The following is a 27,206-nucleotide window of genomic DNA, read 5'->3' as shown; positions in this document are numbered from 1 at the left end:
GCCATTTCCAGAAAATATACTATTGCTTCAACGTTTGGCCGTACTGGCCTTGGAACTTTAAAGACTTTTTCTTGCTCTGCAGCTGTGAGGGTAGAATTTTTGAATCCAGTAAAGAACCAAGTTTTGCAAGTTTCCATGCCTTTCCATCCTCAATGCGACAACCCTGCGTCTACCTGTACTCTAGCTTCCAAAACTACACAGCCAGACTGTTGTTATAGGGAAGGTCTAGACTACACAGTCAGACTATTATTATATGCATGGCTTAAAGAGATTTCCCCACTTCTAGCTGTTTTCAGACAGCTCCATACATTGCACAGTGGCCTAGGTTGGTACTGCAGTACTGAGTCTCATTCACTTCAATAGTATTCACCCTGCAATACCCACTCAAGTCACTATGCAATGTATAGAGCTGTCTGAAAACAGCTACAAGTGGGAGAATGCCTTTAAGGTTAGACACAGTGAGAGTTGTCTAGAGGGGCTGTCTAAACCACACCGATTGCTGTAATAGGAAAATTCCAGACTACACAGCCAGGGTACTTGTTATAGGAGAAAGTCCACAATGCATAGCCAAGCTAGTGTTATGGGAGGCTACAGACTACTTAGGCAAACCTTTAGAGGGATGTTCGGGCTATACAACCAAACTTCTGTTACAGGGGGTCTGCCACATTTCATAGCTAGATTGCCTCTAAGGGGGGTGGTTCAGGCTACAGAGCAAGACTGTGCAATTCAGATCTGCCCCTGGACATTGGGGCTTATAGGTGAAATATAAAAATATATAGAATATATAAGTGAAATAGAAATATATAAAAGGACAGCTACAGTTTTTCATTCCATTCTGGGTGGGGTTTTTTTGCTTTTTTTAACCCTATTTATACTTGGTGAATGCCTGTTTACTTGTGCGATGAACCATTTCTGCATACAAGAACAATCTGTGTAACCTGTTTTCACATTTGCCATTTTCTCCAGATTGTTGACATTCTATGGAGCGATCCCATGGCCCAAGAAGGGTGTAAATCGAACAATGTTCGTGGTGGCGGGTGTTACTTTGGTCCAGATGTAACAGAGAGAATTCTTCAAAAACATGGGCTGCAGATGTTAATCAGATCTCATGAGTGTAAGCAGGAAGGATACGAGTTCTGTCACAATGGAAAGGTAAATATAGAAATGTGGTTGTTCTACAGATTTAATATACAAAATAGCATTTTTAAAATCTACATCACAGAAGTAATTAAAGAGAACCTGAAGAGTGCAAACATGTATATTTTATTCTGAAACTAGGCAACATTTGCCCCCCCAAAACACTGTATTTAAAAATCTACCAGGAATGGGAGTCAGAGTCATGGGGGCGGGGCCTGCTGGCCTTTTGCCACCCAGATCGACTAGACTGACAGGTCTCTCCCCATACGCAAACAGGAAGTAACCTGTCAATCCAGGTGGGTAGAGGATGGCAAGTCTTGTCCCCATTAGTCCGAATAAAATATATGTAATCTGAGCTACACAAGGTCATGAATTTATAAGTACTTATGTCACTTACCGCCCAAAGCCAGATCAGCACCGTGAATGGTAATACTCGGCTGCATGGCACTAGAGCATTCTGTTACAATGGGAAAATGCATGTAACCTTACAACCAAACAATAAAACTGGTTCTGCGCCAAGAACATGTTCTGTAGATGCTCAACTAAAAGTGGAAAGTCATTCACACGTACCAGTAGAGTGCTGTGCAGCCTTAATGGGTGAAACAAGTTTTTAATGTGCTTCATCTGTAAAAATCCCCCCCCCCCCCCCCCCCAAAAAAAAAAATCTGATAATCTTATCTAAATGAAGTCTTGCTTGAATGATGCACTTCAGCGCGGCAAAGAGACTGGAATGCTAATGCCCAAAAGCTGCAAAGCCTCCTATCAACACATGATTGGAAAAGAGGTCTAGAGCATCTGACGTCATCACTCAAGGGTCTATCCTAAGTGCATCAATGTTAAAACTTGCAAAAATGCAAATAGGGAGATGGAACAATACCTCTACAGTGTCTACAGTGTCACCTATTTGCATATTTCCCAGAGGAGCATGGATGGCCTCACAAGTCTCCTCCCACCTACTAGGTGCTCTCCCTAAGAAGAAAAGCCATATGATGTCAGCCAGTTTACCTATAAGCAAAAAAATAAAAAAGCATAACCACGCAGAAGGAAGATGACAACAGGTCACATAGTCACCTCACATCATTTTAAAGCCTACTGGAAAGAGAAAAGAAATAGATATGTGATAGATATAAAATAAATTTCATCTTCTCTCCTTTGCTCTTGGTTTTATAGGTGCTGACAATATTTTCAGCTTCAAATTATTATGAAGTGGGCAGTAATAAAGGGGCATATGTGAAGCTGGGTCCCGATCTGGTCCCACATTTTGTGCAGTACCAAGCAAACAAAACTACAAACACCTTAACCTTGAGACAAAGGTACTGCTTTATGTATATACAGCCATCCATCTTGGCCACCACATGGCTCAGGCTCCTTAGTATGTGTTTCTTTGTGTTCCAGAGTAAGTGCAGTGGAAGCATCTGCTCTGAGGGCCTTAAGGGAGAAGCTGTTTGCTCATAAGTCAGATCTCATCAATGAATTCAAAAGATACGACAAGAATAAGACTGGTAAGCCAAATATTACTTGACCTGCACAGTGGAAATCTTTTACCTGAACTATGGAAGACCATTCCAGAGGGAAACAATGAGGTTTGCATGTCAAATTGTAATGCAGATACAACCAGAATAGCTTCTATTACCAGACTCTTCGTATAATGCATCTCATCTTGTGCTAAGCATTCTAAAACCTTTGGCTTACCTATGCAGGATACATTACACTAAATGACTGGGCAACTGCACTGGAATCCGTCCTGAATCTAGGCCTGCCTTGGAGAATGCTTAGGTCACAACTTGTCCGAAATGCTGCAGATGGACTGCTGAAATACAGAGAGTGGTTTGATGAACTTGCTGTATGCCAACCAATTAGAGAGGTAAAACCAGTTTTATTAATTGTTTACAGAAGAGATGTTGTGGTAGGCGGGTCATCATTTCATGAACTTATATAGTATAACAGCGCACAACATGGATGATCATGTAGTCAGACAAGAACGGACTATAACTAATGGTCTTCGTGCGGTGGACACCTATGACTGCTAAAAACCATAAAAAATGAATCTTTAATTAACAGTTCAATGCGAATTCAATATGTAGGCCTAAAGTTCACTTAATATCAATTTGTTTCTTTTTTTTTGTGATATGAATTTTATGATCTCTTCTCTTCTCCAAAGCTATGAGGGATAGCCAACACTAGAGAAGAGGGAGAAAGAATACAAAAAGATCTGGAAAAGCGTGAACAGTGGGTGGGGACTAACATAATGGTATTAAACAGCGAGAAATGCAAGTAGAAGCCCATGTGACAGGTTTACAGAATGTCACCTGTCAGATGCTGAAGCCGAGGTCCAGTGCCATGGAGGATATATTGATTTCATATAGAAGCACAGTTTTCACAGGGACAGATGAATCCGAATTCTATCTGTACTTTCATAGGGCGGATCCCTAAAACATAACTTTTGTTTTCCTTAAAAAAATGGCTCAAAAGAATGACACACTCATACACATCAGTGTCACCACCACCTCCACTTCGGTGTAACCGGCTCGTCCAAGTAATAGGCCCCCCTCTAGATAAGGAGAACCTTTATTCAGATGGCGAATTAGTCCCTTAGTTGGTCTAGAACCTTTCTAGTTTGGGTACTGTATTTAGACCAGATATCATAGTTTTACACAGAAGAGTAGAGGTATGTAAACCCGTCCCATCTGTTCAAAAGCATGCACTGTACATCAAGGAGCTATAGAGGGACTTTGTGTGCCGGTGTATAAATGGTGTAAGCACTGTTACATTATTACATTAAAACAACCCAGGGGATGGACACTCGGTCTGGATAATTAATATTCTTAGGCCAACAGAGGAAGCCACATGGGAATTCCCAACCTGTGTCGGTCGGGCCTTCTCCAGAAAGGTGTAGATCACCTACGTCTAATGTCCAGCTCCACTCGTATTAGTGTTGGACTATAGCCGGTTAGTAGCGTCCTATTCTGTAATCAGACAGGTGAAAAGGATAGGGATACAAATCAATTCAAACATCCAGATGTTGTATTTTGTTCTAGTTTTACTCTAATGTTGGAGTGTGATTTATGTGTCAACCCCTCATATGAAATAGTGTAAATGTAACACAGATATTGGTTGATGGATAGATTTGACACGTTTCTGTCACTTTGAGCAACTTCATCAGGAACCAAAGTTCCCCTGAACCTTACCTAACGGTGTCAGATAGAACAAAGAACACCTCTATGTATCCAGATCTATTTTAGATAGAACCTAGAGATGAGCGAACGTACTAGAACCCTTTATGTTATGAACAGTTTCAACTAAACCTTCTACATAGTCCATGTGGGTATGTCAGATTAGCACTAAAACCCTCATAGTCTAATTATACTCAAGATTTAGGCAAAGGATATCGCTCATTTATTTGGCATCTGCCTAAGTAGAGTTCTGAAAAAGTATAGAGCAACTGATAAAGCAGTGTCTAAGAGTATAGGGTCTCTTGTTCTGTAACTAGTGCTAATCTTCGTTACAGAACAAGACCCTATACTATTAGTCATGGATCAAAATAACAAAGCAGGATTCAGGCATAGCCTCCAGCCCTGATGGTAGGCTGGAGCCATCATGGACTATGTATATGATTAGTTGAATATATTGGTAACTCATTTTGCCATCTGAATTAAGGTTCAGGACACAATTATGTTTGAGCTATGCTGCTATAATTGTTTATGACAATTTGAATATTTTATATCGGCCCATCATGCAGTGCCTGATGTAAAAACAGCACTTTCTAGAACTTGGAATATATAGAGAATAGGTAGCTGTAGCTGGTAGCTTTTTAACCCTAACACTATATTTCAGTCTTTCTTGAAAATATCTGTGGTTTCCAATATCACCTTTATCATTGGCAGAATTTACATTCAAGCTTGCTGGAGGCTCTCTATAGAAATAAATCGGACTTGGAAACAATATTTCGGATAATTGATAGTGACAGCTCAGGTGAGCATGAGAATTATGCATTAGGCTAATATTTCTATTTGTAGTTGTTCTTGTTTTAAGACCCAAGGAGGATTGGCCGGGAGACCTAAGTTAAGTTTTAGCTACATGTGACCACCTATTTCTTTACCAGAGTCAAGAATGATTGATATACAGGTTGGATTTGGGGTTTGTGCAAATTAATTTTTGTAAGACTGCTTTTAGACAAGACTAATGAAGTATTAAATATTGGGCAACCATGTAATACAAGGTCAAGTACACCAGAGCTGGAGCCACTGTTTTACGTATTACATGGCAGCCCTTGAGATAAGAAGTGTAGTGTAATGTAATGTATGAACTACTTGATTCCACCAGAACACGAGTAGCTTTTCCAAAACGGTCTTCCTTTCTGGCTTACAGAAGGGCTAGTGAATGGGGACCCTCCTTTATGGCACCTATTTGACCTAATGGGCATATGAAATGTGATTTGTCTGATAAGACCCTTTTAATGATAATGGTTAAAAAATATCAAATTCTTAAATTTTTTTTTCAATAAACTTTAAATCTATTGTACATATGAATATATGAAACTGTATAATGCTTCTCCCTGCTAAACAATTCACTCACTGTGAATTCAGAGACCTTCAACTCACTGAAGGATCAGGTTACATGCTGCCCATAGAAGTATATGAAGAAGGGAGAGGAGCAGGGGCTCGAGTAAGAGGGAAGCAGATATACACACATAGATGGTGCTGCAGCTAAGTGTTTTATTGTCAGAGTGCTGCTGGAATCACATGTTCAGTGATCCATGTTGCTGCTGCGTCTCTGTATAGTAACAGGGGAGCAGGATCTCCTCTACCTTCTTTGGGCAGTGTATGGCAGACATCGTGGCAGCTAGTCTCCACTAACCAGTTCAGGGAAAACTGAAAATAAGAGCTGTAACCTGAATTAGTAACGGTTTCTCATTTTCAGGTTCTAAGTTGTATAATTACTAGAGATGAGCGAGCACCAAAATGCTCGGGTGCTCGTTACTCGAGTCGAACTTTCAGTGATGCTCGAGAGTTCGTTTCGAGTAACGAACCCCATTGAAGTCAATGGGCGACTCGAGCATTTTTGTATATGACTGGTGCTCCGCTAAGGTTTTCATTTGTGAAAATCTTAGCAAATCACCAAACTCATGTAAAAAACACAGAAATGGGTAGGGCAGGCGAGGCGCAACATGCAGAGGCAGCTCTCACTCACACCCATTCATGAATGGGTGAGTACTGCCTCTGATTGGCTCAGCGCTGAGCCAATCAGGGGCAGCTCTCCACTGTCATTCATGAATTCATGAATGGGTGTGAGTGAGAGCTGCCTCTGATTGGTCAGGCTGTGACCAATCAGAGGCAGCTCATTCAGCAGGCGGGGATTTTAAAACCCCGGCTGCTGAATACTACTCTGAGCAGTTCAGGAGAACTGAAGCCGGCCGCGGCTGAACTCCGTCTGCCAGGACCAGGTGAGTATATATATATTTTTTATTTTTTACACAATTCTGGATGAATTGCAGGGAAGGGCTTATATATTTAAGGCCTTCCCGAAAATTCATCGTGAGATCGCCCACAGCGCATTGCTTTCAATGGAGCCGGCTGTATTGCCGGCTCCATTGAATTCAATGCGTTGGCCAGCTCCGGCCCGTTTCTTTTTTTTTATACACATTTTAGGATGATTTTCAGGTAAGGGCTTATATTTTTAAGCCCTTCCCGAAAATTCATCTCGCTCTCGCCGGCAGCCCATTGCTTTCAATGGAGCCGGATGTATTGCCGGCTCCATTGAATTCAATGGTCAGTGCTTGTTTAATCGAGATGAGTACCACGTGGTGCTCGTCTCGAGTAACGAGCATCTCGAGCACCCTAATACTCGAACGAGCATGCTCGCTCGCCTCTAATAATTACCAGAAACAGGAGCTGGTAAAGCACTTCCGCAGCACCACCTATTAGAAGGCAGATACCCTAAGTCAATGCTGACCTTCAAACAAGCCTTATAACAGGACTGGGCATACAAGCCAAAATGAGAGTCTTCACCAGAAAGCAGAGATAACCATGTCTTTTTCTGAGTTTTTGCCCCTCATCAGTGTATAGTAGGTTAGCTGAGTAAGAGGCCTGTAATGTAGGTCAAGAGTTACAGTTTCTCCCCTGAAGACTGACAAATAGGCAGGGGGTAGGTTTATAAGCCATGCAATGCTCCTCTGGGAAATTTGGAATGCAAATGGAAGATTGTACATTGCCTGTGCAGTGCCACCTACTGGAAGGCAGCTTCACTAGAAGTCAATATCTGATCTTTGAATAGGCTTATAGTCCTAGTAATATTACAGGGTCTTTTTGAAGGTCAGAAATTGTTTTATAGAATAACTGCTTTCTAATAGGTGGCGCTGTTGGGGCATTAGATCATCTTGCATTTGCATACCAGATTTCCAAGAGAAGCATCACATGGTCTATAAGTCTCCGCCAACCTACTTGGCAATCTCATGTATGCACAGGAATTTATTCTGAAAAGTCATTTGAAACAAATGGTACCCTTTAAAGGGAGCCTACTTTGAGTCCTGTAAGCTAAGCTTATTAGCTGAAAGTAAGTGATCTGTGGATGTAAGCTTTAGGCCGCCTGTCCACGGCCGAGGCGGAATATCACTAGAGGTTTACTGCCATGGGAGAGGAGGGGGGAGCACTGAAAGGTCTCCACGATGAGACCATCTAATAAATAGGCTCACCGCGGAGAATCGCAGCGAGCCACGCTTTCAATCCTGTGAGCAGAGAATCGCTATGATTCCCTGCTCGTGGACGTCTGGCTGCGCTTCCATAGTTAGCATATTGAAAGCGTGGCATGCGAGGTCCGTGGGCCATTTATCGCCGCAGATCTTGCAATGACAACTCGCCCATGGACAACCAGCCTTATACTTACCTTCCCTGTCGTTCCCCCACTGCGAGTGCTGAAAGCTGCTTCTGAATGGAGCGACGCTGCTAAGTAGTCCACCCATTCTAATTTGATAATGGGCTGATTAACTAGCATTGCCGTTCAATGCAGGGAGCCGCAACTTTCAACACTCACATTGGGGGCAAGATGGGGAAGAGAAGTATTAAAAAAAAACAAAAAAAAAAACACAACACCTTATGATCGCCGGACTCCATGGGCCACCTAAAGTTTAGCTTATAAAAAAAGACTAAAAAGTAACAAGACTGCCTTTAACTATTCACCAGATCACCAACGCATTTGGTTTTTTTGAGGCGAGAGCTTCATGATCCTTTACAGCATTGGTCTTTTTAAAGTGCAGATGAGTTTCAATGTCCTGCTGATTCACAAATACCTTATTTTAAATATTTTGCAATTTTTTTGGAAATTTTACATTGAGAGTTTAATCTGAATTCTCTTTCAGGACTAATTTCATTTGAGGAATTCCAGCACACATGGAAGCTGCTGAGCTCTCACTTAAATATAGATGTGAGTGATGAAGCCATCTGTAAGCTGGCCAAGAGCATGGACTTCAATAAGGATGGGAATATAGATATCAATGAATTTCTGGAGGCTTTCCGGTTGGCCGACAGACCCCATATTGAAGAGCGAGAATCAGTTTTTTGATGGAAATCAGACAGACATTCTAAAGGACACATGCCTGCCGGGCTGGACAATTCTCTACCCGGACTATGCAGACAGTGACCCTTTTCAGAGGTGTCCATCTCCTAAATCGGGTGTTAGGTTTCAAACTTTGGTTTTGAGAATAGATCCACACCATAGAATACCACTTTAGAAATATGTAAATACGTTTTTACTTGTTTATATCTATAAATATACAGAGCATGTCATTTTTTGTAACATTATACTGCATGGTTATGCAAAGTGAGAGATGAGTAACTGAACTTGCCTATAGACAGGACAACGGTCAGTCAAAATGTGCAATTCCAATGTAACATACCAATTACGGACAGAATCTGGCAATTTGGATGGCAGTTCATAATTTTGTTACAAAGAGACCATTTGTGTCGCCCACAGGTTCCATTCATTTTTGCATCTGACCAAGTTCGTCAGTGTTAACGCAGAGATTTCTAATGCTGTGACCCAAAAATCAGATCGGAAAGTCTGTGACTCTCTTGACTCTCTCAGGTCTGCGGCTAGGTGAAACATGAATGTGATTTAATGATTTCAAGTCTCATGTGGTAAATCAAAACTTTTAATTTTCTACATTAGGGTGCTACGGTACTACATGACCACTAGGGGTCGCCACTATCGTTGTACAGATAAGTGCTGCACCTGTACCTGCAAGTTCAGATCAGCGGTTAACTCTAAGGATGCTATTGCACAGTGCCGTAAATGCTATTTAGAGAAGTTGTTTGATTTTGGCCCAATCTCCACAGCAATTATTGCACTTTCCAACTGCACCACACATTATCACTGCTAGATTTAAGCTATGGGAAGGGGTGGGACATGAACTCTCATTTGATCATGCTGCTTAAAAGGATATCAACCCCTTTATAAAACTTGCCAAGTCAGAAGTTTTGACCAGTGAAAGTTCTGGGAGTAGAGAACTCCCTTGAACACTAAAACAAAGTGATCAGTGGAGATCTCAGCACCCTAACCTCCACCAATCAAAACTTCTGACATGTCGCTATTACATGGAAAAATTTGCATAAACTGCTAGAGGTGATAATGCACAATAGCATACCTTGATCTGACAGCATTAAGGACCATTTAAACACAAAGATCATCGCTCAAAAGATGGCTTTTGAGTGATCATTTTGCATAATCTACTAAGTGGTACTAATGCCCATTAGTACCAATTAGTATTGTGTGAGCAGAGGACCGCCCGCTGCTCTCTGAATAAATTCTTTCCTCTGGTGGCAGGGCCGACAGCTGAGACAATGCAATCAGCTGTTACCAGCACTCACTGGCAGAACACAGCATGTGGTCCGTCTGATCAGCTGTTCTGCTGAACAATGGATTTCAAGCCGAACTGAAAACAGTCGTTCGCCAGAAAACTGATAGATGGACACATTTACACGCAACGATTATCATTCAAAAGATGGCTTTTGAGCGATAATCGTTGTGTCTAAATGGGTCTTTAGAGTCGCCCCATGTAAAAATGCCACAGAATGAGCACCATAGCCAAGTCTTTGTAATCTGTTCTATTGTGCAAAGCCCAGATAGAAGTGTCTCCTAATTGAAATCCCTCTTCTACTAGATAAGGGCAGTGTCCAGTACAGCTTTCTGCACTAGCAAACCACAGGCGATCATAAAATAAATTGTATACATTTCTGCAATGTCACAATAAACTTGACTTTTCAATAAAGTTAACTGTACATCTCTACTGCTGACTGACAGGTTTGGTACAGTGTTAGCCAGTAAAGTGGGATTGTTCTCAGTAAAAGGCCCATTTACATGCAACGATTATCACTCAAAATTTGTTTAAAACGAGCAAAAGTGAGCGATAATGATTACGTGAAAATGGGAAGTCATCGTGTAGTATTCATTCTCTTGTCGTTAGTCAGAGTTCAGCCTGCATAAAAATAGTCGTTTGTTTGTTGTCAATAGGGTTAAACAGCAGTCGTTCAAACAACTTGGGCGAGGGGCGATTGTTTGCCCAGCTAAACAAAGACTGATGCCTCAGTAGACAATGGCTTTTTCTTCGCACTAATTGAAAACCTCCCGCCTAGAGATTCTTCTGGCGCATATTAGGTGTGTGTGATTTTATAATATACATACACACCTAAGCAAACAATGGACCATCTGATCTATGCCCACTTTACATATAAAACACTACCAGCTGGCCCAGCTAATGAAGGAATTGTGAGGATTTCAAACAATTATCTTTATGTGTAAACACTAGAGATGAGCGAACCTACTCGGCCACGCCCCTTTTTCGCCCGAGCGACGCTATTTTCGAGTACTTCCGTACTCGGGCGAAAAGATTCGGGGGGCGCCGTGGGTGAGTGGGGGGTTGCAGCGGGGAGTGTGTGTGTGTGTATGGGGGGGAGGGAGACATTCTAGAGCAGTCCCTCTTGGGGTGGGAGAAATGAGCCATGCGGTCAGGTAATAGCCGTCTGGAAGACTCTTCGTCCGAGCGCAGTGTCTGACGAGGCAAAGGTATGCACTTGATAAAATCTTGAAAACGTATGTAAAGACCTTCACGTAGCCGCCTTGCACACTTAGGAGGCTGATGCCCTGTTGTGAACTGCCCATGAAGCTCCCACTGCCCTAGCAGAGTGTGCCATCACCCGAAATAGTAGCGTCTTGTCCTCCACCACTGCCAGGCTTATCCAGGTAGGCATCCTTTATATCGATTGAGGAACAGAACTCTCACGGTTCCATGGACGAGATTACTGCCTGAATGGACTCCATGCGAAAGCGACGCACTTTCACGTATTGGTTCAGCCTCTTCAGCTCTAGGACAGACCTGACGGCTCCTTCCCTCTTCGATACAACGAATAGGTTTGAATAAAAATCTGTAAGCCACTGAGAAACAGGCATCCGCACTATAACTCCTTAATTGAAAAGTTCTTGGACCGCCTGAAGAAATGCGGAGGCTTTTACCAGAGATCCCGGTATCCCGGAGCTGAAGAAGCGGTCGGGGGAAAATTCGGCAAACTATCGCGTAGCCCTCCGAAATGACTTCCCGTACCCAAGCGTCCAAGACCTGTGCCAGCCAGACCGTGGCGAACCAGGGAAAGCCGTCCCCCAACCCTGTCTATCGTGGGGACTGACCTTCATGCGGATGACTTTGTATGGGAGCCGTCCCTCCTGGCCTTAGGGGGCTGAGCCTTGGTGCGTCATGAGGGCCTAGGCTTGAATGATGGTCCCCTCTTCTGGGCCTGGTCCTGGGGATTCCTTTTATTCTCCGTCGTGCGTGGGCTACTCCAGCGAAAGGACCGAAATTTAAAGCTGGAGCGCTGTGGAACCGCCGGTTGTCTGCGATGGTTCTGCGGCAGGTGCATGCTCTTACCCCCCGTGGCTTCCGAGATGATCTCGTCCAGCCTGGCTCCAAAGAGGCGCAGTCCTACGACGGGGATGTTAGTCAGGGATCCCTTGGAGGATGCATCTGCGTCCCAAAATTTCAACCACAGGATTTGACATGTGGCTACTGATGTTGCTGATGCTCGAGCCATGAACCTCGCCGCATCCAAGGAGGCCTCGCAGACAAATCTGCCCGCCTGTTCTATCTGGCACGATGTCCACCAGTTCTTCTGGTGTACACCCCGCTAGTATGCTTCTGCGCAGCTGCTTAGCCCATTTGGCGGTAGCCCTGCTAACCCAGGTAGAGGCGAAAGTCGGGCTAAGTGCCGATCCCACTGCTTCAAAGGACGATTTAGCAAAATCGTCAATCTTCCTGTTACGTGTATCCCGTAGGGATGAGGCATCCGTCATGGGGAGGGTAGTGTGCTTTGCCAGACGGGAAACTGGCAGGGCGACAGTCGGCGGCGTCGCCCACCTTTTAGTCAGGTCTTTCGGGAAGGGCTAGAGGACGTCCAGACGCTTTGGCTTTACAAAGCGTCTGTCTGGAAACTTCCACTCCGAAAGGAAAGGCACGGAGGAGGCTGTTCCGGTAGCTGGAAAGTATCCATCACAGCCGCGATCAGGCTGTCTACCATCTCGGAGAGGTTGGGCAACTGCTCGATGTCAGGGTCAGAGGGAGATTCTAAAAACTCTGCCTCAGCACTGCTGTTCTCTCTGGAGAACAGTAGGGAAGTCGCCCCGGGAGAGTCAGCACGGCTTGCCGACGTCGGTGATCTGGAGGAGTCCCATGAGCCTGGGCGTCTAATGAACTTCCACGGTCTAGCGAGAGAGAAATCTCTCCTGAACGTGTCATTTCCGCCGAATACATATGGACCTGGGGGAGACGCTTGGCCCAGCCTGTCCAATATCGCGCTAGACGCGAGGGTAAGGTTTGAGACCGCCTGCGCCAGGGAGCGGGCCCACTCTGGTTCTGCTGAGGGTTGCAGGGGCGGGGGGCCTGTATTAGCTTGTACGGGTGCCTGCCTCGGAGCGATACAGTCAGCACGGCAAGGCTCCACCTGTCCGCATGGAAATTTTGCGTTCCAGCGAGAGCAAGCATAATTCGTTGCTCTTGCTGATCCCTGTCCAAACTCTTGAGTTCTGGAGTCGGACATAGTGCAGCGCGTGGCACGTTGCAACCTGTCTTGCTGGCGAGTAAGCAGGGGAGCTGCCACCAGGGCAGAGCCTACCCGGTCCAACAGGGGTTCTGGGCTGTCAAGGCTGTGTCGGGCTGTGGAACCACAAGTCCCAGGGTGGAGAAGATGGCCGCTCTGGGAGAGGAAGGGGGCGGAGCCAAGCACTAAGCCACTGACATTGCTGTCCCCTTGGTGAGCTGGCTGATTGGCCAGGAGAGCCCGCTCTGACCCAGTCACCGCGCCTCTAGGCGAGGAGGGGCGTGCCTAAGTAGGCCAGGCCGGGGCTAAATTTTTGGGGAGCCCGAGGAGCAACCCCCGATGCTGCGTTAGCAGATGCCACCCGCCGGGGATATAGCGGACTCCGACCTTGCTGGACGAGCTGCGAGCGCATGCCACGGACCGCAGAGTCGCTGACGCCAAGTGGGGCCGCGTCCCGCGAGTCAGGGGAACTAGCCCAGCGTGGGAGGCCGCGGAGAGGTTCACGGCCTGGGATAGCCCGTAGCCGCGGGCCACGAGTACTGCAAGGGTGCGGCCAGACCACCTAGAAACAGAAGGCGGCCGCGGTCTGCGGAAGAAGGCCGCGGCCCGCAGATGAAGGCAGAGACCCTGCCAGGTGAGGTAAGGGTTATAGAAAGAGCTGCAGCCCGCAGAGGATAGGTCGCGGTCTGTGGGAGGCTCGGTACCCGGGCGGGGACGCCATAGGAAGGAGGTATCCTGGGGCGGCCATAGCGGCCCCAGCTCAGGCAACTGCAGCCTCAGAAGACAGGAGAAAACACCAGGAGCAGAGGAACAGCAGGGGGACAGCAGGAGGAAAACAATAAATGCACATACTTGCCTCCTGATGGGTGGAGGGTGCTAGCCCAGTTCCAGCAGAGTATCCTCCCCGCCATCGCCTTCCCTTTGTGGGGAGGGGATGTTGGACCATGGATATCGGGGGGGCTCTATGGCTGGCGGGTCACACTCGGTTTGGGGGCTGAGTGTGCCTCCTTGCCTTCTGAGGTACCCGGCAGACAGAGGGTTGTACTTTACATCGTGCATTAATTATGAGCCATACAGAAGTTATTCACTTACCTGCTCCGTTGCTGGCGTCCTTGTCTCCATGGTGCCGTCTAATTTTCAGCGTCTAATCGCCCGATTAGACGCGCTTGCGCAGGCCGGTCTTCTCCGTGTTGAATGGGGCCGCTCGTGCCGGAGAGCGGCTCCTCGTAGCTCCGCCCCGTCACGTGTGCCGATTCCAGCCAATCAGGAGGCTGGAATTGACAATGGACCGCACAGAAGACCTGCGGTCCACCGAGGGTGAAGATCCCGGCGGCCATCTTCGCAAGGTAAGTAAGAAGTCACCGGAGCGCGGGGAATCGGGTAAGTACTATCCGTTTTTTTTTTCAACACATGCATCGGGTTTGTCTCGCGCCGAACGGGGGGGGCTATTGAAAAAAAAAATACCCGTTTCGGCGCGGGACAACCCCTTTAAAGTTCACCTGATCTCTAAGAGTAATAGAGAAGTTAGCACTGTGTACTATATAACCTTAATGATCAAGTTTAAAAAACGAAAAATATCCCGCGCCTTAAAAGAAACCAATCTTTTTTTATTTAAAACAACGCGTTTCAACACATGATTGTGTCTTTATCAAGTTTATACATACAACATGGTGTGTGCTGCCTTATATAATGAGGGATAACATACGTCTGAGGCTCACTTTCCAATTAACTAGGGGCGTGATTTTTCAATTAAGGTGATTTATTTGTCACCTGTCTGACCACGGAGCTCTCAATGGAATGATATGCATTCCATGGTTTTTTTCTCCTTTGAACTTTATTGTTACAGTTTGTTTCTTTTCATACATCAGGTTTAATTCTAAAAATGTCTCATTGAGACTGTTATATAGGGTTATTATCTGTTTATTCTGCCTGTAATTTTTATTTTTTGACATATGTTTTTGTTTAGTTTTTTTAAAAAATTTTATTTGTTTAAAATGAAGGCTTTTATCTTAAAATTTCTCTAATACTTCGTTCTTAACTTACAGGCAGAATAAACAGATAATAACCCTATATAACAGTCTCAATGAGACTCCATTCCATTGAGAGCTCCGTGGTCAGACAGGTGACAAATAAATCACCTTAATTGAAAAATCACGCCCCTAGTTAATTGGAAAGTGAGCCTCAGACGTATGTTATCCCTCATTATATAAGGCAGCACACACCATGTTGTATGTATAAACTTGATAAAGACACAATCATGTGTTGAAACGCGTTGTTTTAAATAAAAAAAGATTGGTTTCTTTTAAGGCGCGGGATATTTTTCGTTTTTTAAACTTGATCATCCAAACCAGACCGTGATTGCAAACACGGTGAAAGGATTTCCCTGGACGCCGCTCCAAAAGAACAGACGGAGAAGCAAGAAACCTGCTGAAGGCAAACGTGGACAACAGGTGCAGAGGGGTTATTTCCTCACCATCGGATTAACCCTTCTGGCACCGGGTAAGTCCACTCTTTCTCTACTTTTCTTTTTTTAAACTATAAAAGCACCTGAAATTGCTAGTGAGGCGCATTCTAAAGCACATTTTCTATATAACCTTAATGGAGGCAGGAGCAGGAACGGGATGCTCATACAGCATTACTTCAGGGGGTTCCATCACAGCTGCCAAAAACACTATCATGACTGACCACCAGAACGTAAATATTCACGTACATTAGTTATATCCGCAGTATAGAAGCAGTCAACTATGCCATTCTGTACTCCAAATATAATGGAAACTAACGGAACCCTTGTAGAACACACACCGAAGTATCTGTCTCACTAATGCAAATGGAAGGGGTTCCGCCACAACAACTGAAAACAGCATTGTGATGGAACCAAGCATAATCCCACAGTGCAGTAACAGTAAATGCTCCCTAAGGAAAGGCTTCGGTTTTCTCTCTGGAAAGTCTGACAGTCCCCAACAATAGGCTCTGCCCTTTAGTAACTGCAGGATAGCTTGTATAGCAGCTAACAAGCTTGTTATACATCCTATTCCAAAACCATGCGTGGAACTGGATTACGTTGGGCTCCCTTCTAAAGCTATTAAAACAGCCTCCACTCCTCTGGGAAGGATTTACGCAAGATGTTGCACCTCTTCAGCCAAAAGAACCTTTAGGAGGTCAAGACTAATTGTTGGCGAAGAATAAACTCAAAATCTGCATTTTAATTCATAACAAAAGGTTACGCTCATTCCCCAAATTTTACAGTTGCCGCTAAGCATTCGGGTGGAACGTATTCTCCAGACAACTGCGAAACGCAGATTCATCCATAAGACTGCCAAATATGGAAACGCGAATCATCACTCCAGAGAACAGGTTTTAACTGCGCCATACTTCAGTGCTTTACATGCTGACACTTGGCATTGTACATGGTGATCTGAGGCTTGTGTGCAGCTGCTCAACCATGGAAGCCCCTGACAAACAATTCTTGTGTTGGTGTCCCTTACAGAAGAGGTTAGGCATTCTATACAACAGAAGATAGACGATGTCTTTAGCACAACTTGCTTCAGCATTCGATGTTCCCCGTTTTGCGAGTTCATGTGAGTTCAGCCATGAAGCGGTAGACCGACTCCAAGGATGCTTTCACTTCCCAATATTAACACTTACATTGGAGAGGGGTAGATCTAGCAAATCAGAAGGTTCACAATTCGAGATGAGCGAGCATACGCGCTAAAGGGCAATTACTCGATCGAGCATTGTCCTTAGGGAGTATCTCCCCGCTCGGAAAAAAAAAAAAAAAAGGTTGGGCTGCCGGAGCGGGTGACCGGTGAGTTGCGGCCATGAGCAGGTGGCAGCAGGGGAAGAGAGCGAGATCTCCCCTACGTTCCTCCCCGCCGGCAGCCGAATCTTTGCTCCCGAGCGGGCAGGTACTCGCTAAGGGCAATGCTCGATCGAGCAATTGCCCTTAGCGACTATGCTTGCTCATCTCTACTCCCAATCTGGCTTGCAGCAAACATGGCATCTTATGAATGAGCTTCGAAGTACGACCCATAATACTCCCAGTGTTTGTCTATGGAGATTACATGGCTGGAGATTAGTAAACTAAATAGTGGTTTAAAAGCAAAATAACTCAAGTACCACCAATATACCCTTTCCTTGTAAGCTGCATCATTCCTGTGGGCGCTTCTCGTTTAGCATAGAGTGTTTGACACCAGTATAAATGATAAGACTTGCATAAAGCATAAGAAAAATATTTATTCCCTAGATCATTTCCAATAAGACCCCGTATGAACAACATTAAAAACAGTGTTATGTATAACAGTCTTACCACCACTGATGAGAACTTCCAAAATAGCCTTTATTGGTGGCCCATTGCTGCCGGTCACGAATGTTAAATTCAGAGTTCTGTTTGGTTATTTCATTTTGCTGCAGAACATTCTGGAAGTGGGACTTTTGGTGCTCCAGTCTGTGCCAGAGGTACGGCGAAAGTTGGAAGAAAACATCCTGAGCCAAATCATTTTGCAAATACGTAGAAGAGAGATCACAGGGAATTCTTGATCTCAAGGTTGCTGCTCATTTATATCCATCCATCCATAATGAAGTGCATTTAATTATGGATGTACGTAGACGAAGAAGCAACACCACTGAGATGAGGGATTCCTTGGATGCGGTGATCTCTTCTATTTAAGGGGAGTTCAGGGAACAGACACCTTATGCTCCCTCGCACAATGGCATTTTGCCTCGGTGTTGGCATTTCCTTCCATGTTGCAATGTCCAGTTGTACTTTATTGTTAATGGGGCTCCTGAAGCTCTTCATAGTCTTATCATACCTGAATATGTAATGGTACTTCTAGTACAATCAATGTCCTCAAGAATAAAAAGGTTGTGTTTATTATATCAGCTGAACATTCCTCCCCGTATATGGACATTATCGCTCAGTCCTTGCTCGATCAGCTTGATATCTTCCAAGTCATCCTTTATTATACTGATTAAATGGCTCAGGCCTTCTTGCTGTTGCTTCAAATGCTGCAAAAATAAACAGAAATGGTCACCATTAAGGCACACATCGTTCTCGCTCGATAGAGTTAGGGTTCTTTGAATGATGATGAGCACCAATCAAGGAGGTTGGCACTCGTCTACCTAAAGGCTCATCTACACGAGCCGATGATTGCAAAAAAAATTGCTAAAAGGCTATCGTTTTGCAATAATCGGTGCGTGTAAATGTGCGCCCGTCGTGCGCCTTTTGTGCACTGCTAGCTGATCGTTACATTCAGTCCAACCTAAAAATCGTCCTTCACTCTTATCAGCAGTTCTCCGTGGTTAGTGCTGATAGCATTGTTTCCCAATGGAGAACAAAAGGAACTGAATGCAGATAAGAGCCCTCGGGCTATTAGCTGCATCCAGTGAAGGCTTCATTTGCACACTTAATTGCTCTTAAGTAGCCGAGTAGCTACTTAATAGTTTATGCAAAATGAACGCTCAAAGCGTCACTCAAACTGTCGTTTGAGCGATTATCGCTCCGTGTAAATGGGCCTTCACTGTTACCCAGCCAATTCCGAAGGAATAAAGATAGTGCAAATGATCTCACATACCAGTCCATTATAGTAGGCAGCACATCCACTGTTCAGAATTGGAGATGTGCTGCAAAAAACGATTTTTAAGTCCGCGTAAAGAGATGCCAGCGGCCAATAAATATGCAATTACTTGGTAATCACCCGATCAAGTGCACCGTCACATGACCCAATGTGAATATAAATGCAGAATAGAAAAATGGGTGAGGCAAAACCTGTTGTAGGCGTGGCCCAAAGAAAAGGCAAGAACTATATGGGTTTGAAGCGTACAAGTTATTACGGAAGTACTGCCGACTAGATACTACGCCACATAAGTGGGCGGGTGAATGGAGAAAAAACAACTGGTGGCTCTGTGCAACACTTCAGAAACAAATTACTGGAACGAATAGGTTGAACTTCTTTACTTGGGAGATTTAGAATAATCAGCATTAAAAAAAATAGACACATTTCAGGGTGAGACCTCTTCATCAGGTCGCAGTCATTTAGCCTTATTTCCCGCACAGCCAACCACCTAAGACAGCTGTGCCAAGTTTGAATCTCCCACCCGACTCTCATGGGCATTTAAACCTGACATTTCGCCGACATGAGTTTGAAAACTTCTCCAGTCCTGACTGTCGCCCCCTCCACCCACATCCCTGTATTCTTTCCTGGCAGTTGGGCCCTCACCTTCATCGGGTTCCTGACTGTATGTAAACCCGCCTAACTAATGAGGGGTCTCACCCCGAAATGCGTATTTTAATCCCGGTTCTCTAAATCACCAAATAAAGGACAAGTTGAACATAATCATTCTAGTAATTTGATTGCTTCTGGAGCGCTGCACCGAGCCACCAGTTTTGTTCTCCTGGGCCAAAGAAAGGCAAGGTGAATATTCTTGCCCAATTAGCGGGCAGTGTAAAAAAAAAAAAAAAAAAAGGCCCTCAACACCGCCTTATGTTCCAGAAGAGTCCAAATGCCAGCATAAATACATAAACTGTATTAAATATCATAGTTACATTACAAGTGTCATCAGAAGATTAAATAGCGATCAGTAAATCTATTTCACTACTAAATATCACCTGAATACATTACAACTCCCCTCCTATGCTTTACCAGCCGCAGCAGGAGAAGAGGCACTTTCACTTATCCCTGCGTTTACTACATCCCCAGTTCCCAAAAAGTTGTAAAATGTAAAGAAAAATAAGAATACAATGATTCGGAAATCTGGTATAACCGTATCTTATTCATAATAGAATATCAGAAGGTGAAAAGGGACTTTTTTTTTTTTTTTTAAATGGAAAAATAAGTAAAAATCAATTACTAGAATTTGTCCTATTTGTCTGATGGAGGATTCTAGCTGCTCAACAGACCTGGATCATCATTGATGGAATTTTTTTGTTTCATAATGCGCCAAAAGTTTTCTATTGATGAAAAGTCTGGACGACAGGCGGCCGATTCAGCACCTCGACTGTTCTGCAGAGCCATGCTGTTGTGATGGATGCAGTATGTTGGTTTAGCATAGTCTTACTGAAATATGCAAGGCCTTCCCTGAAAGACGTCTGAATGGAGGGCATGTAGTTCTAAAATCCCCATATACTGCTCAGCGTTCAGAATACCTTCCAAGATATGTAAGCTGCCCATGCCATAGACACTAATGCAGCCCCAAACCATCCGGGATGCAGGCTTTAGTGCTGATAAGAGGGACCACCCGGCTCGTTGAGGCCTCAGGACACGGAGTCTGTGGTTTCCAAAAATTTTGACTCATCTGACCACAGAACAGTTCTCCATTTTGCCTCAGTCCATTTGAAATGATCTTTGGCCCAGAGAAGACGCCGGTGTTTCTGGTTTATGTTGATATATGGCTTCTTCTTTACATGATACAGCTTTAACCTGCATTGGTGGATTTCACAGAGAACTGTGTTCACCGACAAGGATTTCTAGAAGTGCTTATATCTATAAGTGAAAGTATTCCTGTAAGCAAAACGAGGTTACCTTAGGTACGGAAAGCAGAATGGACCAAAACGTCTCCAAAATATGTAACACGTTCTCCTTATTCAGGAAGTTAGGTGTTCCCTGAAACGCATTGGAGTGTTTTGGTCCATTCTGCTCCCTGAACCTACAGTGACTTCACCAACTTACAGGAACACTTTCACTTTTAGATGGGTTTAGCTACCAGTTGGGGCTACACACCGAACACATCCATGTGATAACGCTGAGAGTCTATGACACAAGTACATTGCAAGCACTTCCTGTAACTACCTATGGTTCAGGGGAGTACACATATCTTACTCCATTCATTTGGTTACTTATATTTGGCGCTCGGTTAGGCAGTCCCCCTTTACATCTAGTGAGCATCACTGTATTGGAATAGTAACGTTATCATTTTCTATGGTAACCCACTCCCCCTTGTTCAGCATGCTTTCTATACTGTCCATGTGGAAGTCCCATCCGTAAGGTGGATGCAGATGGTCATGTGACCATACCAGTGATCCGTATAGAACCCACTCGATAACATTAGCCATAAAGTTGCCAACCACCTTGGAGGAAAAAATAAAATAGTCCCTGCTTTATGTCAAGGATTACAAACGGATGTCCGCTGTGAGAAGCTGGCGATTTGACTGATCACTGCGGGTTACCAGCGTTTTAGAGGATGCAAATGATGCAAATAACTAATCTAAAAGCTATTGCGTGGCGAATGCTTACCCATAATCACACAATCTTACCTGCTTGATTTCCCTTAGCAGATCTCCGTCGACATAGTACTTTTCTTCTGATCGCACGGCTCCAAAGTGATTTTGCATTCTGATTTGTGACATAAGTTCATTAAGCCTCCCCTACACAAGGCAAATCCAACAGAGAAGACATCCTGTTAATACCGCCAGGGAGAAAGAAATGCGCATAACCAGATTCAGATCTAGAGTAACACGCGCCCGGATAAAAAGCGCTCCCGGCCATTAGATGTCTAAGCGTACTAAGCATATAACGCAGTAGTGAGTGTCTATCTACGCGCTGGAGGAATCCGTTATTGAAAGCCGCGGCCCGGCCCTTTGGGATCATTCAAATGAATGAGGATCCAATTATAAGAGCTTCTGTGGGGTGGAAAAATAACCTCCGCGCTCTTTAGGTCTGCCTCGCTGTGTCTACTAGACTTCGTGCTAACAGAAAGGTATACAACGAAGATAAAACAAACCACAGGCATTACCTTGAATTGGGTGGGTGCATTAAGCTCAGACTGGATAGTGTCAAGCTGCACGCGAAGCTGTTCCTCCTCGGCTTGGATGGCAAACCCACTCTTCCGCTGAATTTCTTGCTTTATTAAAACCTATTTCAAAAATGAGAACCATTTGTTTTATTTCATATTATCACCGTAACGCTGCCAATTATATTCTTCAGGCTGCTTCTTAGCTCAGCTACATTTGAGGAGTATGCCACAATCGGCCCGGTCTAAACGCTCTGCAGGAGCGCTAACAACTAGCGGGGGACGTCACCCGCTCGCGCAGATTGTCTGGTCAACTGGGGCATAAGTTTCTGTTAAAGTCTTAATTCTTTCCAATCCAATTTGTATCCTGGTTTTCCTAGGGGGCTTACTCTTTCTGCCGTTATACAACGGCGCTATCTGCTGGCTAAAGCCAGTACTGCATGAGGTGAAACGTTGGATAGGCTCCGACAGCAGAGAGGCTGACAATATACAGTAAGAGAACCCCGACGGACGTCTTTCAACATCGGAGCTGCACAGCCTTAAATCATAATGTCTTCAGACAGTGGATCGGAAAGGGTTAAGTTAGAATGACCGTTTACCCTTTGCTACCATTCGATCCAGATATACTACTATTCTCAAAACAAAAAAACTCGTACCTGAAGGACTCGGTGGGAAAGCTCCATTAATTTTCGTTTGTACTGTGCGATTTTTGCCATGGTTGTTGCCTGATTTTTCTGTAACTCGCTGATGTCTTCCGATATGATCTAGAATGGGAAATAAAAAAAACTGTGAAAAAAAAAAAAACAGGCGGGTTTCCGTTAAAAGATAAAATACTGAAAAACTTACGTCTAGTCTGGACTGGTGCTGCTTGGTCATTTGATCTTGCACTTTTAGCCTTCTGAGAAGTTCTTTGAAGCCAACCATAGCGACAGGGATCAGTCTAAAGAGATTGAAGGGGATGTTAAAGAAAAACACGGAGAAGATATTAAACAAGCTTCTATTCCCCTCTTCCAGCTCTCCCCTGTGATGTACTGTTAACAGGCTGCAGCAGCCCATGTACGGGGCTTCCCAGACTGCTGCAGCCAATTACTGAGCTTAGCAATACAGCGCTGGGCTGTGTGATCGGCTGCGGCAGCCTATAGACATGCTGAATCCATTCCCATTACGGCAATAGCAAGTTTCTATAGTTTTTATTGTGTTTAACTACTTTTAAAAAGATTGATCGATCGGGTTCTGAAAGGACTTCTTTTTTTGGTGGGGCGAGCTGTAGAGCACATTGAAAGGGAATTATGCAAAAATGTAACCAGCAACTATTTAAGACCCCCCCCCATACATATTAGGGAAAAGTCTGAGGAACCAGCCAACTATCACCCGTGTAGGGGAACCTCCCAATTCTTCACAAATGAAGGGGGGGGGGGGGGGGGGAGTGCTTCAAATGATGTTTGCATTCAAGATGATGTAAAGAAATGTCAAACATTGTAAGGGGCAGCATGAACTTCACACCAGCATCACTTAAAACGGTAAAATATGGAATATTGGCATTTTATAAAATGTTTATGAATAATGAAAAAAATATTTATAAAAATAGACAAAAAAAACCCAAAAACACACCTATCTGGATCGGGGTTGTCGATTTTTGCTTGATCCCATATAACTGCCTCCACACCTGAAAACAAAGTGTGTAAATATAAATTAGTGTAACTAAGCACTAGTATCACATTTACAGTAAGAAGACATTTCTGAAGGCCCGTCAATGTAGTAAAAAGGATGGAGGTTGTCATGTTAGAGCATGGTAGAGCATCCTGACAAATGGTCAAATTTAACCCCTCAGTGACCACGCTATAGCCTTTTTACGTCCTGCCTTTGCAAAACGTGTATGGGGGGAGATAGAGCTGCCATCTCCTTCCATACATCGCAGGTGTCAGCTGTTTATTACAGCTGACACCTGCGGGCAACAGCACCATTCAGCTTCCCGGCCGATCGGGACTGTTAACCCTTTAAATGTCGCAGTCAAATCTGACAGCGGAAACAATGTTCAGGGTCCCATTTCTCTCAACTTAGAATTTTTTTTCAAGTTTTCCAGTACCTTAAATAGCACCATTGAAAAATACAACTCGTCCCGCAAAAAACAAGCCCTCATACAGCGACGTTGATGGATAAATAAAGGAGTTACGTTTTGTTTGTTTTTTTAAAAGGGGGAGGAAAAAGTGAAAATTGGAAAAAAAAAAAAGGCAAAAAAGTGTGGTCAGTAAGGGGTTAAGTGGGTACACAATAAATCCTCGGATGGACATAAACAAAAATCACATTGTGAATTTGAGTGGAGCTAATACTGAAGTCAAGAATCCGCAGAACACTTTGACACTCATACACGCGGTAGCATATTGTATTCTTGATCTTGCCATGTGTCCTTACCCGCCGGTGGGTTCTGTAGAAGCTGTTTAATCTGCGCCGGGGACAGCTCAGTTCGGGCAATGGTTAAAGTGACTCCAAGTTGCTGCAAGTTCGATTTGACATTGGGTTGTTCAAAGTGGTTGTTTAAAGCCGTAGCTGGAACTCTTCTAGAGGTGCCATTTGGGGAGCGCTCCACCACGTAGATGATCACCTCGGTTCTAAAGCATAAGAGATAAAGCAATCTTGATTACAAGTCCCCACAACGCCGGCACTCTGATGCCATTATGTAGCTCGCGATACCAATGTGCGCGGCGTTAAACACTCATAAAATCAGAGAAAGGAATCGGAGTGAGACGAAGGCGAGAGCGCTGCACGGGTCTCATGCATGCTGTAGTATCTTTTTGACATTGGCTTTTTTGTGGTCCCCAGAGGCAGTCATAGGGCATTCAAGGGCATTGAAGAATTAGAGCATTTGTAGTATTCTCTAAAGGGTATAACAATCCATTAGTACAGTCCGAATTTTTTCTGGAAAACTAAAACAAACCATCATGTTCCCTCTCTGCAGGTTGGGGTACCATGACACAAGCCAACTATTAGCTGAAAAAGTGAAAAAGAAGAATCACTCAAACAAGTGACTTTGACCAATAGTTGTCCCATGTAAAGGCAGGACCCGACAGAGTACTAAACGAGAAACTGCTCACTAGCGGCTTTGCTTTAGCTCACTGAAACTACAGTGTTTCCTCGATAATAAGCCCTACCCCAATTTTCTGGGGGACTTAAAATACAAGCCCTCCCCAAAAATAATAATTAATTAATTAAAAAATAAATAAATAAAAAAAATACTCACCTAGCAGCCGGGTCCCTCGCGATGGCCTGTGGCGCTGCTGCAGGCTTCCGTGTCCTCTTTTACGCTGACAGCAGTTCTTCCTGGAAGCGGGGCTTGAATACCCTGCGTACAGCAAGCTAATGTTTTGATTGGTTGGTCGAGCATGTCCGGTAACCAATCACAGCCATTCAATGAATCGCTGTGATTGGTTAATCGAGCACCGGCTCTCATTTGCTGGTGCAGCACTCGATTAACCAATCAGAGCATTAGCTTGCTGGAGGTGGGGGTATTTAAGCCCCTCTTCCAGAAAGAACTGCTCTGTCAGCATAAAGGACATGACAGCCTTCAGCAGCGCCGCAGGCCATCGCGAGTGACCTGGCTGCTAGGTAAGTATTATTAAACACCACCTGAAAATAAGACACTGTGCCTTTTGAGGGGCAATGTCCTAAAATTGCAACGGAATGCCAAAAATTGCTCCAAAATGTTGGTGCAACATATAAATCAATGAATAGGTGGTCTAAACTTAAAGTAGGCGGCCTAAAGATGCTCTAGATTTATCAACCAGCTGAGTACATTTACATCCTGCAGCGTCGGGGTATGTATGCAGAGAGGTCTCTCCGCATGCAGCGCGGGCGTCAGCTGTTTATTACAGCGGACACCCGCGGGCAATAGCCAAGTAATAAAAGTTTAAATCACCCCCTTTTGCCATATCTGTAATTGAAGAGTCTAAATAATACGTATTTGGGATCGCCGCGTCCGTAAAAGTCCGATCTATCAAAGTGGCGCATTATTTACCCCACACAGTGAACATTGTCAAAAAAATAAATAAAAAACGCCAGAAATGGACTTTAGTCACCCTGTCTCCCAGAAAAAAAATGCAATAAAAAGCGATCAAAAAGTTGTATGTATTCCAAATTAGTACTAACAAACTACAGGACGTCCCGCAAAAACGAGCCCTCGCACAACTACGTCGACGAAAAAAGAAAAAGAGCTATTGTGCGCACAAGATGACCGCAGAAAATAATTTAAAAAAATTAAAGGTCTTTGGAAAAATAAAAAAATAAAAAAAAACTACACAAGTTTGGCATCGTAGCAATCGTTATGACCTATAAATAGAATAACGTTATCATGTCGTTTTTGTTGCAGTTTGTGCGCCGAAGAGACAAGACGCACTGAAAGATGGCGGAATGTGTTTTGTTTTTTTTAATTTTACTCCACTTAGAATTTTTTTAAAGTATTTTAAGTACATTATATGGTACATTAAATAGCACCATTGACAAATACAACTCGTACCGCAAAAAACAACGAGCCCCAGACAGCAACGTCGATCGATAAATAAAGGAGTTATGATTTTTTTGGGGGGGTGGGAAACGAAAATGGGGGGGGGGAAAAAAAAAAAAAAAAGGGCCGCGTCACGAAGAGGTTAAAGACTGTGTACTCCAAGTTCGCTCTGTCTAATGAGTAGGCAGTATTAGCAAGTCTGCTGCCCCATTAGGCTTTAGTGAAGGAACTTATTGGAGTGCGCTGAAGACGACCTGATCAAAATGCGAAGCGGAGAACAGATCCTCAGGTGAAGCAAGGCTATGGAGTTGACAGTCAGAGTCCCATTTTGGTGGAGTCGAAGAAATATACGGACTCCGACTTATATAGAATTTTTTGTATTATAAATATGTAATAATTCATTGTATATTCCCTTTCATAGCAATTAAAGGGGTTGTCCCGCGGCAGCAAGTGGGGTTATACACTTCTGTATGGCCATATTAATGCACTTTGTAATATACATTGTGCATTAATTATGAGCCATACAGAAGTTATTCACTTACCTGTTCCGTTGCTAGCGTCCTCGTCTCCATGGAGCCGTCTAATTTCAGCATCTAATCTCCCGATTAGACGCGCTTGCGCAGTCCGGTCTTCTCCCTTCTGAATGGGGCCGCTCGTGCCGGAGAGCTGCTCCTCGTAGCTCCGCCCCGTCACGTGTGCCGATTCCAGCCAATCAGGAGGCTGGAATCGGCAATGGAACGCACAGAGCCCACGGTGCACCATGGGAGAAG

General features: G+C 44.3%; 2 protein-coding genes across 2 annotated transcripts in view; one reads left to right on the top strand and one right to left on the bottom strand.

Moving 5' to 3' along the window:
• The window catches only part of PPEF2 (protein phosphatase with EF-hand domain 2), an 83,009-nt gene extending 74,160 nt beyond the window's left edge, over window positions 1-8,849 (top strand). Inside the window, exons 18-23 of the mRNA XM_066574868.1 lie at window positions 967-1,152; window positions 2,308-2,450; window positions 2,533-2,639; window positions 2,838-3,001; window positions 5,022-5,109; window positions 8,492-8,849. Coding sequence (XP_066430965.1) covers window positions 967-1,152; window positions 2,308-2,450; window positions 2,533-2,639; window positions 2,838-3,001; window positions 5,022-5,109; window positions 8,492-8,694 — 891 coding nt within the window. The 3' untranslated portion in view covers window positions 8,695-8,849. The remainder of the gene's footprint in view (window positions 1-966; window positions 1,153-2,307; window positions 2,451-2,532; window positions 2,640-2,837; window positions 3,002-5,021; window positions 5,110-8,491) is intronic.
• Window positions 8,850-17,427: 8,578 nt separating this feature from the next.
• NUP54 (nucleoporin 54) overlaps window positions 17,428-27,206 on the bottom strand; it is a 29,910-nt gene continuing 20,131 nt past the window's right edge. Inside the window, exons 7-13 of the mRNA XM_066574400.1 lie at window positions 24,351-24,547; window positions 23,550-23,604; window positions 22,785-22,878; window positions 22,595-22,702; window positions 21,942-22,061; window positions 21,463-21,573; window positions 17,428-18,218 (exon numbers count right to left, since the gene is read on the bottom strand). Of these exons, the coding sequence (XP_066430497.1) occupies window positions 18,090-18,218; window positions 21,463-21,573; window positions 21,942-22,061; window positions 22,595-22,702; window positions 22,785-22,878; window positions 23,550-23,604; window positions 24,351-24,547 (814 nt within the window). The 3' untranslated portion in view covers window positions 17,428-18,089. The remainder of the gene's footprint in view (window positions 18,219-21,462; window positions 21,574-21,941; window positions 22,062-22,594; window positions 22,703-22,784; window positions 22,879-23,549; window positions 23,605-24,350; window positions 24,548-27,206) is intronic.

This window comes from Eleutherodactylus coqui, chromosome 7 (assembly GCF_035609145.1).
Source record: "Eleutherodactylus coqui strain aEleCoq1 chromosome 7, aEleCoq1.hap1, whole genome shotgun sequence".
NCBI lineage: Eukaryota > Metazoa > Chordata > Amphibia > Anura > Eleutherodactylidae > Eleutherodactylus > Eleutherodactylus coqui.
The sequence above is the reverse complement of the archived record's forward strand: the minus strand, read 5'-3'. Positions and strand labels throughout refer to the sequence as shown.